Genomic DNA, 15369 nt, shown 5'->3' on the forward strand with positions numbered 1-15369 from the left:
TACTCTTTGAATGTAAACCTTCCTCTGACAGCTCAAGGGAGATGAGTCATCTGAATGTCTGCCCTATTTATAGTTGGAGGTCCCAGTTTCCACCAGGAGTATCGTGGTGGTGGATAGTAAAAACAAAATGACTTTAGGAGATTGTTTTGGGGAAAAAAAAAAAAAAAAGGCTCTGAAAAGTTTGAATTGGCCAGCTGATCGTCATGGTGGTTGTTACCGTCCATCCAACGTTTCCTACGTTGACAGAAGCCACCATAACGCTGTTTCCTGCCAATTTATAGAGATGGCAAGAGGACATCACTAAATTTAGTGGATAGAATAAAGACAGGAGGTGGATTGAAAGCCCTCCGTCACCCTTTCAGCCTTTACTTGTGCCCCAAACCCTAAATCAGGGCATAATTCCCCATATACAGAGATATTTACTCACAGAATGTAGAAACCTAGCGTACTGAACAAATAGAGGTAGCTCACTGAATGCACAGCTGTTAGCTTACCAGAAGCAGCAAAAGCTCTCCAGACGCGGAGATAGCTTACCAGATGCAGACATAGCTCACCAGATCCTGAGTGGAGAATAAGCAGCAGTAGCTCACTAGATGCTGAGCGGAGATATCTCATGTTAGAAATGGGGTTTCTGGTTGGCTAGAGTATGCACCTCAGCCAGGCAGAATCCACACTGCCAGGGCAAGTAAGTTACACACTAAAGATACCCTGTGCTCACCCCGTGGTAGCTTGGCACGAAGCAGTCAGGCTTATCCTCAGAGTTCATGTGTAAAGTGTTTGCACAACACCCACACACTCCGACAACACAATAAATACTGCACAAAAGTGACTATAGTGTACATTGTGCATCAAACGTAGAGCAAATTGAGATAACTCAGTGATTACTTTGTCACTGGGCAATTGTCATATACATAACCATGAGAGTAAAAAGGAAATTACTGTTAGGTTGCCAAACAACACGGAAGACGTTACTGTGCAGATTATGCAGGCATTATGACAGGCCTGTTGTCCTAGCAATGCATGCCAAAACGATGTACATTACAACATTAGGGCATGAAATGTAGCAGAACATCCTATGAAAACATGAGGCATCATAATAGGGCAACTAACGTGATCTTGTTGGGAGGCATAACACATACATCACCGTAAGACCGTAAGCGCCTGGCAGACAAAGCAGATGTAAATCACATTAAATGATTAACATAAAGGATGAACCACCTGTGTGTGTGGATACCAGAGTCACAGAGTGTCGGCGCTTCTGTTAGAGGTTATACGGTGTTAGCCAAAGATCTCCTTTTGAACTTGCCGCTACAACCTGTAGGCCACCGTGGTACTGTTGAGGCTACTACACAATTTGCGATAATGGCAGGGACTTCGTTATCCAGTGGAGCTGGGGGAAGAGGGCTGCCTCTGTCAAGGGTTTCGTACTGTACTGTAACTAGTGCCCCCAAGTTGTGCTCCCGACGGGGGTGGGATTTGGGGGCAGGGTGCGCAGGGGGAGGACCTCGGATGTAGAAAAGTCCAATGGGTCCCCCGCTCCCTCAATAAAGCAAGAAGGCTGCCCATGTAGGAGCGGGGACAGCAGGTTCTTCCTTGTAGGTACCCGGCAGTACCTAATGAGCTACTGGTCAGTGTGATTCACCCGCGGGCTATTGCTGGGAGAGAAGGCTGCCTTTTTGCCTTCAGTGCGCATCTCTGCTCAACGTTACAGCTTCACTGGCATTGAGGGCCCCGCAGGTGGATTTGGACTGTTGGCAATGTCACTTGTTGGCAGGTTAGGGTGTTTCAGGACAGCACTCCTCTCCCTGGGTTGTACGTTGTGGCCTGCCCTCTGGAGGGAAGGGGCATACTGGAAGCCACACACACCGCTCTCCTGGTGGAACAGAGAGCGCCTGCCTCACGCTCTGTAGTAGCCGATAGAAGCACTGTCACACTATGCTGCAAAAGCCAGGTAGCAGCCCCCCAGCGTCTTCAGGACCCCCCCACCCCAGCAACGTAGAAGAGGTCTAGAGCACTCTGCCCTCACTGGAGACCTTGCAGAGCGCAGAACAGGCGCTGGATAATACGATTGGGAAGAAGTAAATAAAAATTAATCACTCACTAAGCTCCGAATAGGTGCTCACCCCATACTTTATTTAAATAATGAAAGAGCATGGCTCTAGTTTGGGCAGACTCAGAGTTCCATGCCTTGCCTGGGCAGTCCAATCCCAAGAGAACACTTGGTGGCACCAAGGCGCAGGCAGGCCAGCACATCAGGACAAATAATGGCGGTTCCTTCTGGCAGGCCAATAGTGCCTTGTGACCTCACAGTCAAGGAGCAGCTGGCAGCAAGGCAACAAGCAGAAAAGCATTCCAGGGAGTCCTTTATCCCACCCAGCAGCAGCAGGAAAAAGGGCAATCACATAAGAGCAGTCCAGATGAGTCCTTAGTGCAATCCAGCAGTCCTTCCAGCAGAGGTTCAGTCTAAGTTCCAAAAGTGCTCTAAAAAACATGGGGGCAAGAGCTCCTGTACTTATACTTCAGATGCCCTGCTTCTAGAAGGTGAGAAAAGGTTTGAGCCAGATCTGACCAGTTCCAAGAATTTCCCTTCTCCCCTACTGTGGCTCCAGACATCAATAGGGGGTAACCAAACCCTTTGTGTGAGGACAGGACATAGCTTATACATGTGTAAAATGTACTCTGCCTCCCTTCCAACCCAGATGAATGCAGATGTAGCCCTGCCACACCTACCCCCTCCCTGATGGATGGCTGTCTGGGGAGTATGCACAAAGTGGAGCTGTCACCCTGCTGTAGATGTGGATTGGAGTCAGGCTGCAAAGCACCAGCATTATAAGCACATAGAAATGCCCACTTTCTAAAAGTGGCATTTCTAAAATAGTAATGTAAAATCCACCTAGACCAGTAAGCAGGAATCCTCACTACCATTCCAAACATGCCCACGCTACTCCCCAAGGATCAGCAATTGCCACTTAGACATATATAAGGGAATTCCCAATGCAAATATATGAGAGGAACAGCACTCACAGCAGTGAAAAACGAAATAGGATGTTTGCCACTATTAGGACATGTAACACATAAAAATATATGTCCTTCTTTTTACATACACAGCACCCTGCCCATAGAGCTATCTAGGGCCTACCTTAGGGGTGACCCAGGTGTAGAAAATAGGAGTTTTAGGCCTTGGCAAGTAGTTTGACCTGCCAAGTCAGTGTGGCAGTAAACTGTGCATGCAGACCCTGTTTGGAAGGCTACTTCTGTGGGTGGCACAATCAGTGCTGCAGCCCACTAGCAGCATTTAATTTACAGGCCCTGGGTGTATGGTATACCACTTTACAAGGACTTTGCAGTTAAAATTAAATACTCCAAACAGGTGTGAGCCAATTATACCAAGGTTTAGGGGAGGGAGCACATGCACTTTAGCACTGATTAGCAGTAGTAAGGCGCCAAGAGTCGAAAGCCAACAAAAAGTGGAGATGACTCACCAGATGCTGAGCAGAGATAGCTCCCCAGATGCTGAGTGGAGAGTAAGCAGAGATAGCTCCCCAGATGCTGAGCGGAGATAGCTCCCCAGATGCTGAGCAGAGGTAGCTCCCCAGATGCTGAGCGGAGGTAGCTCCCCAGATGCTGAGCGGAGGTAGCTCCCCAGATGCTGAGCGGAGGTAGCTCCCCAGATGCTGAGCGGAGGTAGCTCCCCAAATGCTGAGCGGAGGTAGCTCCCCAGATGCTGATCTGAGGTAGCTCCCCAGATGCTGAGCGGAGGTAGCTCCCCAGATGCTGAGCGGAGGTAGCTCCCCAGATGCTGAGCGGAGGTAGCTCACCAGATGCTGAGCAGAGATAGCTCCCCAGATGCTGAGCGGAGATTAAACAGAGATAGCTGACCAGATGCTGAGCGGCAATAGCTGACCAGATGCTGAGCGCAGATGCCTCACCAGGTGCTGAGTGGAGATAAAGCAGACATAGCTCACCAGATTCTGGGCCGAGATAGCTCACCAGATGCTGAGTGAAGATAGCTCACCAGATACTGAGTGAGAATAAATGAAGATAGCTCATCAGATGCTGAGGGAAGATAGCTCACCAGATGCTGAGGGAAGATAGCTCACCAGATGCTGAGTGAAAATAGCTCACCAGATGCTGAGTGAAAATAGCTCACCAGATGCTGAGTGAAAATAGCTCACCAGATGCTGAGTGAACATAGCTCCCCAGAGGCAGAGTTAGCTCACCAGCTGCAGGGATAGTTTACCAAACACAGGAAGGTAACTAAATAAATGCAAAATGAAGGTCACAGAATGCAGTGATAGTGGATCCTTGAACACATATATCTAACCTCTCTGAATGTAAGAGATATAGTGCACTGGAGGCAGAGCACTATGTCCCTGGTAGCAGAGATATAGCTCACAGAATGTTTTGCTGTCTGGAAAGGAGCTTGAGGTTCCATCAGTTAGAAACCAGTCGCTGAGAACACACAACCTCCTGTATTGTCAAATAATGGAACTGTGTGCTCGTCAGTCTGGGCTTTTGTGCTAAACATGCTCTCCTTTCCTCCTACAGAGCGACATCTGGTCTCTGGGAATCACAGCCATTGAGATGGCAGAGGGAGCTCCACGTAAGTTTTTCCCAGCCCCACATGAAGCAGCTCTTCTGTTTCTCATCTTGTCTCTCAGCTTTTTGTTATAGCCTGTAGAACTCTGAACTAATGAGTATTTGGTTTCAAGGTGATGGCCTGTTTCTTATTTTAACAAATTGATGCAAGCCACTAGGGACCCACGGGACTGAAAAGACATTTATGTGTGTGTCGGAGCTCTTAAGTTGTCCCACAGGAGTCATGAGATGTTCCTCTGATCCTGCATTTTAATTTCACTTTGCTTTGTACCTGGGTATCGTTAGCTCTGACTTTATATTAAGAAAAGTGAAACTAAATGATGCTGGAAGACGTGAAATATAAAAGATGACTTGATAGGCATCTCACACGAACCTACAGAGTCTGGAGTGTGAGGGAAAATAGAATACAAGGATAATGTTAGCAAAACTGGAATTAGAAAGAGAAAGCACAAGACGTGATACATTACTGGTGTGAGGATAAGGTTTACTTGAGGCAGCTGTTTGTCTGGGAAGCATCCTCCATAGGATGTCTTAAATGAAGATGATACATTTAAATGATCCTGGGGTGGGTTATGAGCTAGTGAGAATCGTTGGTAAGTGCACCATGTTTTGGATTCTATAAGTAGAAAAACAATCTTGAGTGATCGATGCAAAGCAGAGTTAAGGCATGGGCAAGGGAGGCAATCACTCATGTCCCCCACCTTCCAAAGGGTCCCCTATTAAAGTGATCAGGACAGTAAAAGTCTCTCTCTCTCCCCTCGGTCTCATTCTCTTTCTCAACCCTTCTCTGTCGTCTTCTACCTCTCTGTCTCCTATACCAGACCAGGGTACCGACCACACATCGTCTATCCCACTTATTTTGCACTCTCTGCCTCTATACATGACTACATCCCTCTACTTTGTTGTCCTTGCACCCATTTCTCAAACCTTTCTGCAGCACTTTTTTGTACTCCACTTTGACCTCTCTCTGTATGACCCTATCTTGTTTCTTCCCATCTTTTTCTTACTAGTCATTAGATTCCTTCCCATCTCTCAAACTCACTTTCTGTGAAAGTGTATCCCCTGACAGCCTCTCCGTCACCTCTCCCTACCTCCCTCTAATTCTTTCTCTGCTTCACCTTTTGCTCTCATGCCTCCCTTCACCTCACCCATCTCTTTTCATCTCTCTGCAGCTCTGTGTGTGTATATATATATATATATATATATATATATATACACGTCTCTATCTCTGCATTCTACTGCACCTGTGTACCACACCTCTTTCATAACACTACTGTGCGCCCAGCTTTCAAAACCTCACTCCGCTCTCTACCTCTCTCTGCTTATCTGTAGATCTTTACCATTCAACTCCCACTCTCTACCTCATCCCTGTCTCTCTACCTCACTCCCCTGTTTCATCTCATGACCCTAGTATTTCGCCCCCATTTAATGACCCTCACTCGCAATTCAATCTTTACACTCACCTGTCCCTCAGCTTTATATATCTAACCCCTTTACCGCTCTCCACTGTGCTTTACTGTTTAAATTCTCTACTTCACCAACCTATCTTTACCTTGTATCTCTTAATATCTTAATACCGCCCCTTTATATATGTCTACATATACCGTTCTCTACCTCACGTCTCATGCTACATTGCTGCTCTCTCTGCCTCTGCCTTCAGTGTACCCCACACTCTTCTCTACATTTCCTTCTCCCTATCTCTATCTCTAGTCGGCAGCTACTGTCTAGCCAGAGAGGTGTACGTATACACAGAGAAAGGACATTGCAGGGGAAGAGAAAGACTGAGTAAATGATCAGATTTCTTACGTGCTTTGATTTTCACTAATGAAGTAAGACTGCCACATGTGATGTGGAGTTTATTTGTGATTACACTTGTCTTTTAATTAAAGTTTTAGTTTCAAGTGCGAAGTGCACAAATATTATTTTAATATTATCTACTAAACATCTAGCAAGTCGTGTTTACTGGCTCTTTATTGTGATGGGAGGAAAAGTCTAGTTAGACCTTGAATTTCACGTAAAATGTCAAGGTAAGGTAAAAATAATCTAGGGGGAATTGCAAAAAAAAATGGCTTTCCATCAGTGCCTGTTAAGACATTCTTGGTACTATTTGGCGGGTGGAAGCCAGGTAACATAAGCTTTCTACTGGTTTTGTGTGTCCCCATTTCTCACATTTTAATATATATAGTTCCTTATAATTTGGTATCACGAGAGCTTGAAGAAGCTAAATATGTTCAATAATAGTGTCCCCCAAAATGCCTTGCCCCAAGCCCCTGTACATACGTTGGCACTGGGTTGATGTGCTGCAAATTCAGTTCCTTTGCCACTCAACCTTGTGTGCTCAGTACTCACAATCTAATTTAACATATTTGCTTTCTACCCTTGCAAACCACAGGGTGTAGTGGGTTGAACGTATTGGTGTGGGTCGATGTTGACTTGCAATAAAAAACTGAATGATGTTGTCCTGCTAAATCTGACTGTAGAATGTTTACTTGGCATAGCTGGTTAGTCAATGTTGATTTGAGATATCTAAATTGTCAATGTTGATTTTGGATAGTGGGTTGGTTTTGGCTTTGGATGCCTGACTTGACAATGAGTTATTCACATTTTGGGTCCCAAGGATACTGTTTTTGCCAATGCTGGTTGTTAATTTTCCTCCACAGCTCTGTGCGACATGCATCCAATGAGAGCCCTGTTCCTTATTCCCCGGAATCCACCTCCGAAGCTGAAATCCAAGAAATGGTAGGTGCCATTCCTGTAATTTATATTAGCTCTGAATCTCTGAAGCACAGTGTTGGGTGAATCTCAGGTCGAGGTTTATGTAGTTGGTGGGCATGGGGTAGAAAGCAGAAGGGAACATCCCTTGTGAAAAGTTCAGAATTCAGAACAGTCCAGTGCATATAAGTCAAATATTTATATCATATTTACATTGTTACCTATCCTGACTGCATTTTGGTGGCATTTCCATACATTCATGATTTAACAGAGCATAAGAACTTGGCGTATCTTAGTTGGTATATCTTGTACCTTTTTCTTGTTGTCTTGTTGATAGATGTTATGTGAGATGTGCGTACACCCGTATATGTTTATTGTTAAACAGGAACGGTCTTTGCTGTGTGATTTTGCAGTATGGCCCTGCTGCTGTCTCCCTCCAGTTTCCATTGTACAACAGATCTCCTAAGGATAGGGAGTGAAACACAGGGAAGCAAGAGCAACGAGTGTCCGGACTCATTAAACAACTTCTCCTTCCTTCAAATCATTGTTGGGGAGCAATCTCCCTAGACCTGCTTTTTTCTCCTGTGAGTCCCTGTTAGCGGAGCAGCCCCTGTGAATCTGTTTAGACCTCCTCTGAGTGCTCAGTGGAATCAGGCTACTGGTACTACTTTCTTCCTCCTTTGAGTCAAACTACATTTACATCCTAAGCGTTCTCATTGGTGGATCAGTGCCTTTGGAATTGCTCCAGCTGCCTGTTAGCTCTTTGGTAGCGCAGACTCCCTGTACCTTGTCTGATCCTCAGTGGTGGAGCAGTCTTTGGCCATCTCTCCGGAGCTGCTTTTTCTTATGAGTCCTTGTCAGTGGTGCAGTCTCTCTGGATCTGCTCCTATTTTCTGCAATTCCTCATTGACTGAGCAATCTCTCTGGAGCTGCTTCTTCTAGTGAGACTTTGTAGGTGGAGCCGCCTCTGTGGAGCTGCTTGTACCTCCTGTAATCCTCAGTGGTGAAACAGTACCTCTGGATATGCTTCTGCTCCCTGCAGATCCTTGTTTGTATAATGGTCTCTCTGAAACAGCTCCTACTGCCTGTGATCCTCAGTGGTGTAGTAGTTTCTCTGGATCTGATTCTGCTGCCTTCAGGTCCTTGTTGATGGAGCAGACTTTCTGCATTTGCTTCTGTTCCTGCAAGTCCTCATTGATAAAGCTGTCTCTGAATCTGCTTCCACTTCTTGTGATCCTGCCTGGTGCAGCAGGCTGTCTGGATGTGCTTCTAATTACTGTGGGTCCTGGTTCATGTAGCAGTCTCTATGGGTCTGCTCCTGCTTCCTGAAAGTCCTCATAGGTGGAGCAGTCTCTCTGGATTTGCTTCTACCTTTCTGCTTGGCCTTGAGCCAAGAGCAATCTCTTTGTAACTTCCTCCACTGCCGCCAGTCCTAAGTGGTGGAGCAGTCTTTCCGGATCTGCTTGTGCTTCCTGCAAGTCCTCGTTAATGGAGCAGTCTCTCTGGATCTGTATCTTCTTCCTGTGATCCTCAGTGGTGGAGCAGTCTGTCTGGATTGAGTCTGCTTCTTTCAGTGTGTGTTCTTGATTGTAAATTAGCCTCTCTGGATCTGCTTCTAACTCTTGTGATCCTAAGTGATGGAGCAGTCCCTCTGAATGTACTTCTGTGTTCTGTGTGCGCTCATTAATGGGCCATTCATCTGGATATGGTGCTGCTTCCTGCAAGTTCTTATTAATGGAGCAGTCTCTTTAGCTCTGCGTGTACTTCCTATCTTCCTCATTGGTTGACCATCTTCTCTGCATCTGCTTCTAGCAATTTCTCATCGATGGAGCAGTCTCTTTGGATGTGTTTTTTTTCTTCCTGTAAGTCCTTGTTGGTGGAGCAACATCTCTGTTTCTGTTTCTACTGCCTGTGAATCCTTGGCGGTGGAGCAGTTTCTGTGGGTCAGCTTCCTGCATGTCCTCACTGGTGGAGCAGTCTCTCTAGTTCTGCTTCTACATTTGGTTATCCTGAGTGGTGGTGTAGTGGCTCTGCATCTTGTACCCCATGTCGGTCCTTGTTGGTGGAGCAGTTTCTCTAGATCTTCTAGTTCCTGGGTGCCCTCGTTGGTACAGGCGTCTCTATGAATCTACTTTCACTACCTGCGAGTCCCCTAAGGTGAATTGGGCCCTCTGGATTTGGACCCTGTCCGCTTCATTAGTGGAGCAGCCTGAATCTACTTCTGCGGCCTCCGAGTTCTCATTAGTGCAGCAGTCTCTTTTTATCTGCTTCTATTTTCTGTGAGTCTTCATTGGTGAAGCAATTTTCAGATCTTTTTCTACCTCCTTTCATCCTCATTGGTAAAGCTGTCTCTCAGGATCTTATTCTACTTCCTGTGAGTTCTCATTAATGAAGCAGTTTCTCTGGATCTGCTTCGAACTCCCTTCATCCTCAGTAGTCGAGCTGTCCAGCCTCTCTGTATCTTTTACTTGATGTGACCCTCATTGAAATAGAACTCTTATGGATCCACTTACACTTACTGCAAGTCATCTTTGGTGCAGAGCTGCACCAGGTCTGTTTCTACTTCCTGCAAATGCTCGCTGGTGGAGGATTCTCTCTAGGGAATCTTCTACCTCCTGCAAGTCCTAGCTGGTGGAGGATTGTTTAGAGATGTTTCTGCCTCCTGCAAGTCCTTGCCGGTGAAGGGTTCTGTAGAGATATGTCTACCTCCGGCAAGTTCTCGCCAGTTGAGGGTTCTCTCCAAAGATGCTTTTACCTCCTGCAAGTCCTCGCTGGTGGAGGATTCTCTCTAGAGATGCTTCTGTCTCCTGTGGTTCCTCACTGGTAGAGGGTTCCCTCCAGAGATGCTTCTGCCTCCTGCTATTCCTTGCTGGTGGAGGGTTCTCTCTAGAGATGGTTCTACGTCCTGCGGGGCCTCACAGGTTGTCGACTGTGGACGATTCTCTCTAGCAATGCTTTTGCCTCCCGCGAGTCCTCGCTGGTGGAGGATTCTGTCTAGAGATGCTTCTGCATCCTGCAAGTCCTCGCTGGTGGAGGATTCTCTCTAGAGATGCTTCTGCCTCCTGCGAGACCTTGCTGGTGAAGGATTCTCTCTGGAGGTGCTTTTGCGAGTCCTCACTGGTGGAGGATTCTCTCTGGAGATGCCTCTGTAAGTCCTTGCTGGTGGAGGATTCTCTCTAGAGATGGTTTTGAGAATCCTTGCTGGTGGAGGATTTTTTCTAGTGATGCTTCTGCCTGCTGCAGGTCCTCACTGGTAGAGGGTTCTCACTAGAGATGATTCTGCCCCCTGAGAGTCCTCTAAGGTGGAGAGTTCTACTTGAGTTCTCATTGGTGGATCAATCTCTCTTTACCTGATTCTGCTTCTAGTGAGGGGCTTACTGTTCCTCTTCCTCCTTCCTATGAGGCCATTTTGGCAGTCAATGTGTCTTAATCTGATTTTTCTTTCTTCCTGAGAGTCCTCATTGGTGGTTTGGACTCTTGATCTCCACCTGCTTTCTGTGCAACTTCATTTATGAAAGAGTTTCTCTGAATCTCTTTTTTTTTAATCCTCGTTGCAGGGGTAGAGGCATTATACAATCTACTGCTCTTCGTGCATGCCATCATGTTTAAGATGCTCTGGAACAACACGTTTTCCTCTGTTTCGGCATTTCACTTCAAGTACTGGCAAGTCATTTGACATGTTGCTGACACAAGTTTTTACCTTTTATCACTAATGTATATATGTGAAGTAAGCGTCAAAGGAGAAACATCTGTGACCTCATTCTGATGGTCATCTGGTACATCATTCTACCTCATGGGGAGAGCTTCCATTGTAGTTTATGTGGGAGTATTCTACATCTCAATACAAAAATAAATCCTCCTACTGTTTGTAACAGTCAGTGCTTGTTGACACATAAATCCCACCCAGCGCTAGCACCCAGCCACTTAACACAACCACAGAGCCGGTCCATCCTTTACCTGCTGCCACCTCAGCACCACTTCACTGGCATCTTCCGTCACTTCGGATGTATTCTCAGCAGCCATCTACTATACAGCACAGCATACCACAACTCAAATTATCAGTCAACCATTTAGAGAGCGTGTTAAATCACCCATGAAGGTCTCGAGGTGTTGGAGCTGTATGCTACTGCATGGAGGTATGATCATGCGAACATCCAGGTCTTTAGTTCTCTTCTGAATCGGTGGAGTCACGATGCGGTCCTAAGGTGCGTAGGGAGGTTGTTCTAAGCCTTGGCTGTCACGTGCTAGAGCTGAGCGTCCCCGCTGTTGACTTGACGGATCCATGGGGTGGCTGTGAGGGAGAGGGAAGCTGATTGGTGGTGTCTGGTCCGTGGGTGGAAGGTCAGGTGTTTGTTGATGTATGCTGGTCCTTCGTTGTGCAGGGCCTTGCAGGCATGGGTTAGCATCTTGAACTGGCATCTCTTCTGAATCGGGAGCCAGTGTAGTTTCTTGAAATGAGGTGAGAAGTGTGTTCTGGGGAGGCTGAGTATGAGTCTTGAAGCTGAGTTCTGTATTGTCTGGAGTCTCTTCAGGGGGCGTGCAGTGATTCCTACGTAGAGCGCATTTCCGTAGTCCAGTCTGCTGGTTTTGAGGGCCTGCATGACTGTGTTTGCTGGGAGCCACCCAAAAGTCTTGCAGAGCATGCGGAGGGTGTGGAACCAGGCGGATGAAATCGTGTCGATTTGCTTCTTCATGGATAGCTTGCAATCCAGGATGATGCTGAGGTTTGCAGGTGTGGTCTGTTGGGATTGGGGGGTGCCAAGCTCCGGGGGCCACCATGTATCACTCCATAATGAGCTGTTATTCACAAAGATGAGGACTTTCGTATTTTTCAGTGTTGAGTTTGGGACAGTTGTCCTTCATCCAGTCAGTTACGTTCATCATGCATCTGTGGAAGTCAGCTTCTGTGGTCGAGGGTTCTTTGGACACTGAAAGGATGAGCTATGTGTTGTCAGCGTAGGAGATGATGATGATGTATGTGTTGAAGAGAGTCAGGCTGAGGGACAAACCTTGGGGGACTCCACATAAGTTCTTCTTGGGCTCTGAAGTGAATGGTGGTAGACAAACAAATCCTTTGGGTTCTGCTGGTGAGGTAAGAGACGATCCATTTCAGAATGTGTCCTTGAATCCCAGTGTGGTGGAGTCTGTTGATCACGATGTAGTGGAAGACGATGTAAAACACGACGGAGAGGTCCAGCAGCAAGAGAGCTGCTGTGTTCCTGCAGCCCAGGAGGGCATTGGTGTTATCTGTGGCTGCGGTCATGGCTGTCCTAGTGCTGTAGTTAGCTTGAAATCTGGATTGGGAAGGGTCCAGGAGGTTGTGGTCTTCTAGGTGTTGGGCGAGTTGCTGGTTGATTGCTTGCTCTAGGACTTTTGTTGGATACGGGAGCAGAGAGATGGGCAGGTAATTCTTCAGTTCAGCTGGGTTGGCAGATGTTTTTTTCAGGATGGGCCTCACTTCAGCTTGTTTCCAGTCCTCAAGGAAGGAGGCCGCGGTGATAGAGGTATTCAGGACCTTCCTGAGCCGATTGTCTTGCTTTTGAGGTTGAAGATGTGGTGGGGGCAAGGGTCCGTGAGTGCTCCCGGGTGCACGGAGTTCATGATGGAGATAGTGTTTTATGTGGTGAGGAGTTCCCAGTGTTTGAGAAGGTGTTTGGGGTTTGTGTTTGTGGGTGTGAGCTGGATTTGCTTCTAATTCCTGTGGGTCCTGGTTCCTATCCTGGTTTCTGCGCTGGAGGGTTGGCATTCAAAGTTTTCGTAGATGGCCAAGATATTGTTATGGAAGAAGTCTGTGAGGTTGTACACAGTTCCTGGGAGGGAGTGTTGTCATTCTCGGTGGCTGCGGGATTGGTGAACTCCTTCACAATGTTGAAGAGTTCTTTGCTGTGGCTTGTGCTGACTTTCAGGAGTCGGTGGTGCCAATTGAGAGCGGTCCGGAAGGCAGTGCGCTCTTCTGTTTTTTTGCTGATGTGTGACTTCGTTTCAAGTTGTCGGCAGTTGCATTTGGTGGAGTTCAGTTCCTCCGTGAACCAGCTTGCCTTTTTGCTTTGTTCTTTGATCTTGGCTGTCTTGGCAATGGTGCATTCTGTGATGCACTGGGAGAAGCTCTTTGCTGCTTGTTCAGGGAGGTGTGTAGAGTCTCGGAGGTGGAAGCAGAGAGGGTCGTTCCAGTGGTCTTCTGATACAATTTTGTAGTCTCTTCGTGTGGATCTGGGGGCATGGTGCTGTGTTAGGTGGGTCCTGCAATGGTGAAGTAGACGCTGTAGTGGTCGGACCAGGGGAATGCTGTGGTGTGGATGTACCTGACTCTGTTGTTGGAGTTGAAAATTGTGTTGAGACTGTCCTGCGATGTGGGTAGGGTCGGTAACGAGCTGTTGAGTCAGATGGTGCTCATGCTTTCCAGGAGGTCGGTGGAGTTGTCATCACTGGGGTCTTCGAGGTGGATATTGAGGTCCCACAGGAATATGTAGTGCTTGGAGTAGATTGCTTATGGGGCGTTGAGTTCAGGGATGGCATTGCAGAAGCTGGGACGTGGTCCTGGTGGTCTGTAGGCAAGGGTGCCTCTGATGGTGTTTTTCCCGTCTGTGTGGAGCTGAAAGTTGAGGCGTACCATTACCGGTGTCATGTCGTCAGGAGATGTAATGCAACGAATGGTGTCACTGTAGATGATGGCAATTTCGCCTCTGAGCTTGTTGTTTTGTTTCCAGTATATCATCTTGTAACCTTCGGGGATGGTGATGTCTGGTGCCGAGGTGGAGTTTTGCCAGGTTTCTGTGAGGAAGATGACGTCCGGGGTGAGGGAAGAGATTGTGTCCCAGAACACTGTGGCATATTTACTAAGGGATGGGGGCAGACGGGCTTGCCTTCGTCGCACTGGCGACGTACGCTGCACACGTCTGCTATCCGGTTTCGCCGCAGCCTCCATTAAGTAGGTCCTGGAAGGAGGGTGGGGTGCTGGAAAGTGGTGGGCGGGGATAGGCGGAAGGCAGGAAAACAGGCAGCAGGCTGGAGCGGCAGTGGCTGGGAAAAAAGGATTAACAGTTAAAAAAGAGGCAAAAAAGCAGGAGAAATTACTCAGAAAAATGGGGTAGAGGCGGAGAAGAGGGGAAAGCAGAAAAAAGGTCATTAAAAGTTACACCACCACCCACCACTCCCTTCATTTAATTTAAATAGTAAAGTATTTTGACAAATGTGCCTGTCATAGGTAAACAGCAGTTTTAGGTTAAGGCAGTAATTTTACGCAGAGTGGGTATTTCCAAAGACCATAAGGTTTTTTCCCAACCCTAAATGAGACATAAGAACCTTCGTATCTTCCTACTTACTAGTTTATCCAGCAAGAAAATTGTCTCTACATCCCAGGAATTGCATGGTTATCAAGATAGGGGACTTACTCAGGAGATATTACCTCTTTATTTTTAAAGGCACTGTACTTGCAGAATTCCCAGGAGAGCTATGACTGTGTCAGTTTCTAAAAGGCCTCTGCTTGCTGTGGTGGTGTTATCGATTGAAGCTAGTAACAGTTTCACACGCCCAACATAACTCACTGTGACTGAGGTCAAACATCAGGGAAGCGGGGTGCACAGCTCCATTCAACAGAAACACTTCAAGCCTTGTAGGCAGGAGGTTTTACTCACCTCCCTACAGTTTGCTTGGAACATCGAGCCCAGAGGGACCCTGAAAAGATTCTTTAAACTGGACCCTTTCAGGCAGATACTGGCGATGCCATTCAATCAAACAAAAACATACAAGATACAGCTAATAATGGGAAAAAACATCATAAGTTAAAACAGTATAGAAACACAAAGTAAGCAAACTTTTAAAAAACAACCTAACGAAGAACAAACAAATGGGTAAGATGACATTTGTAAACATGTAAGTGCTGACTACATCTAGTAGAACCGCAGTCTTTAAGCAAAGGTACGAGAGAGCGGCAATACATGGCTTTGTGGAGATGACACAAGAAAATAAGGCGCAGCAGTGACTGAGAAGTATTCCTCACAGGGACGCCAACTTACTGTATCAGAGCCAGTACAGTCTTTGGGGAAAGAGAGGTTACGC

At 46.9% G+C, this 15369-nt stretch overlaps 1 protein-coding gene across 7 annotated transcripts in view; it reads left to right on the top strand.

The window, feature by feature from the left end:
• The window catches only part of MINK1 (misshapen like kinase 1), a 503992-nt gene that overhangs the window by 234651 nt on the left and 253972 nt on the right, over window positions 1-15369 (top strand). For all 7 annotated transcript variants that reach the window (XM_069215741.1, XM_069215740.1, XM_069215743.1 and 4 more), the window contains exons 8-9: window positions 4549-4603; window positions 7260-7338. In XM_069215741.1, coding sequence (XP_069071842.1) covers window positions 4549-4603; window positions 7260-7338 — 134 coding nt within the window. The remainder of the gene's footprint in view (window positions 1-4548; window positions 4604-7259; window positions 7339-15369) is intronic.

This window comes from Pleurodeles waltl, chromosome 12, assembly GCF_031143425.1.
Source record: "Pleurodeles waltl isolate 20211129_DDA chromosome 12, aPleWal1.hap1.20221129, whole genome shotgun sequence".
NCBI lineage: Eukaryota > Metazoa > Chordata > Amphibia > Caudata > Salamandridae > Pleurodeles > Pleurodeles waltl.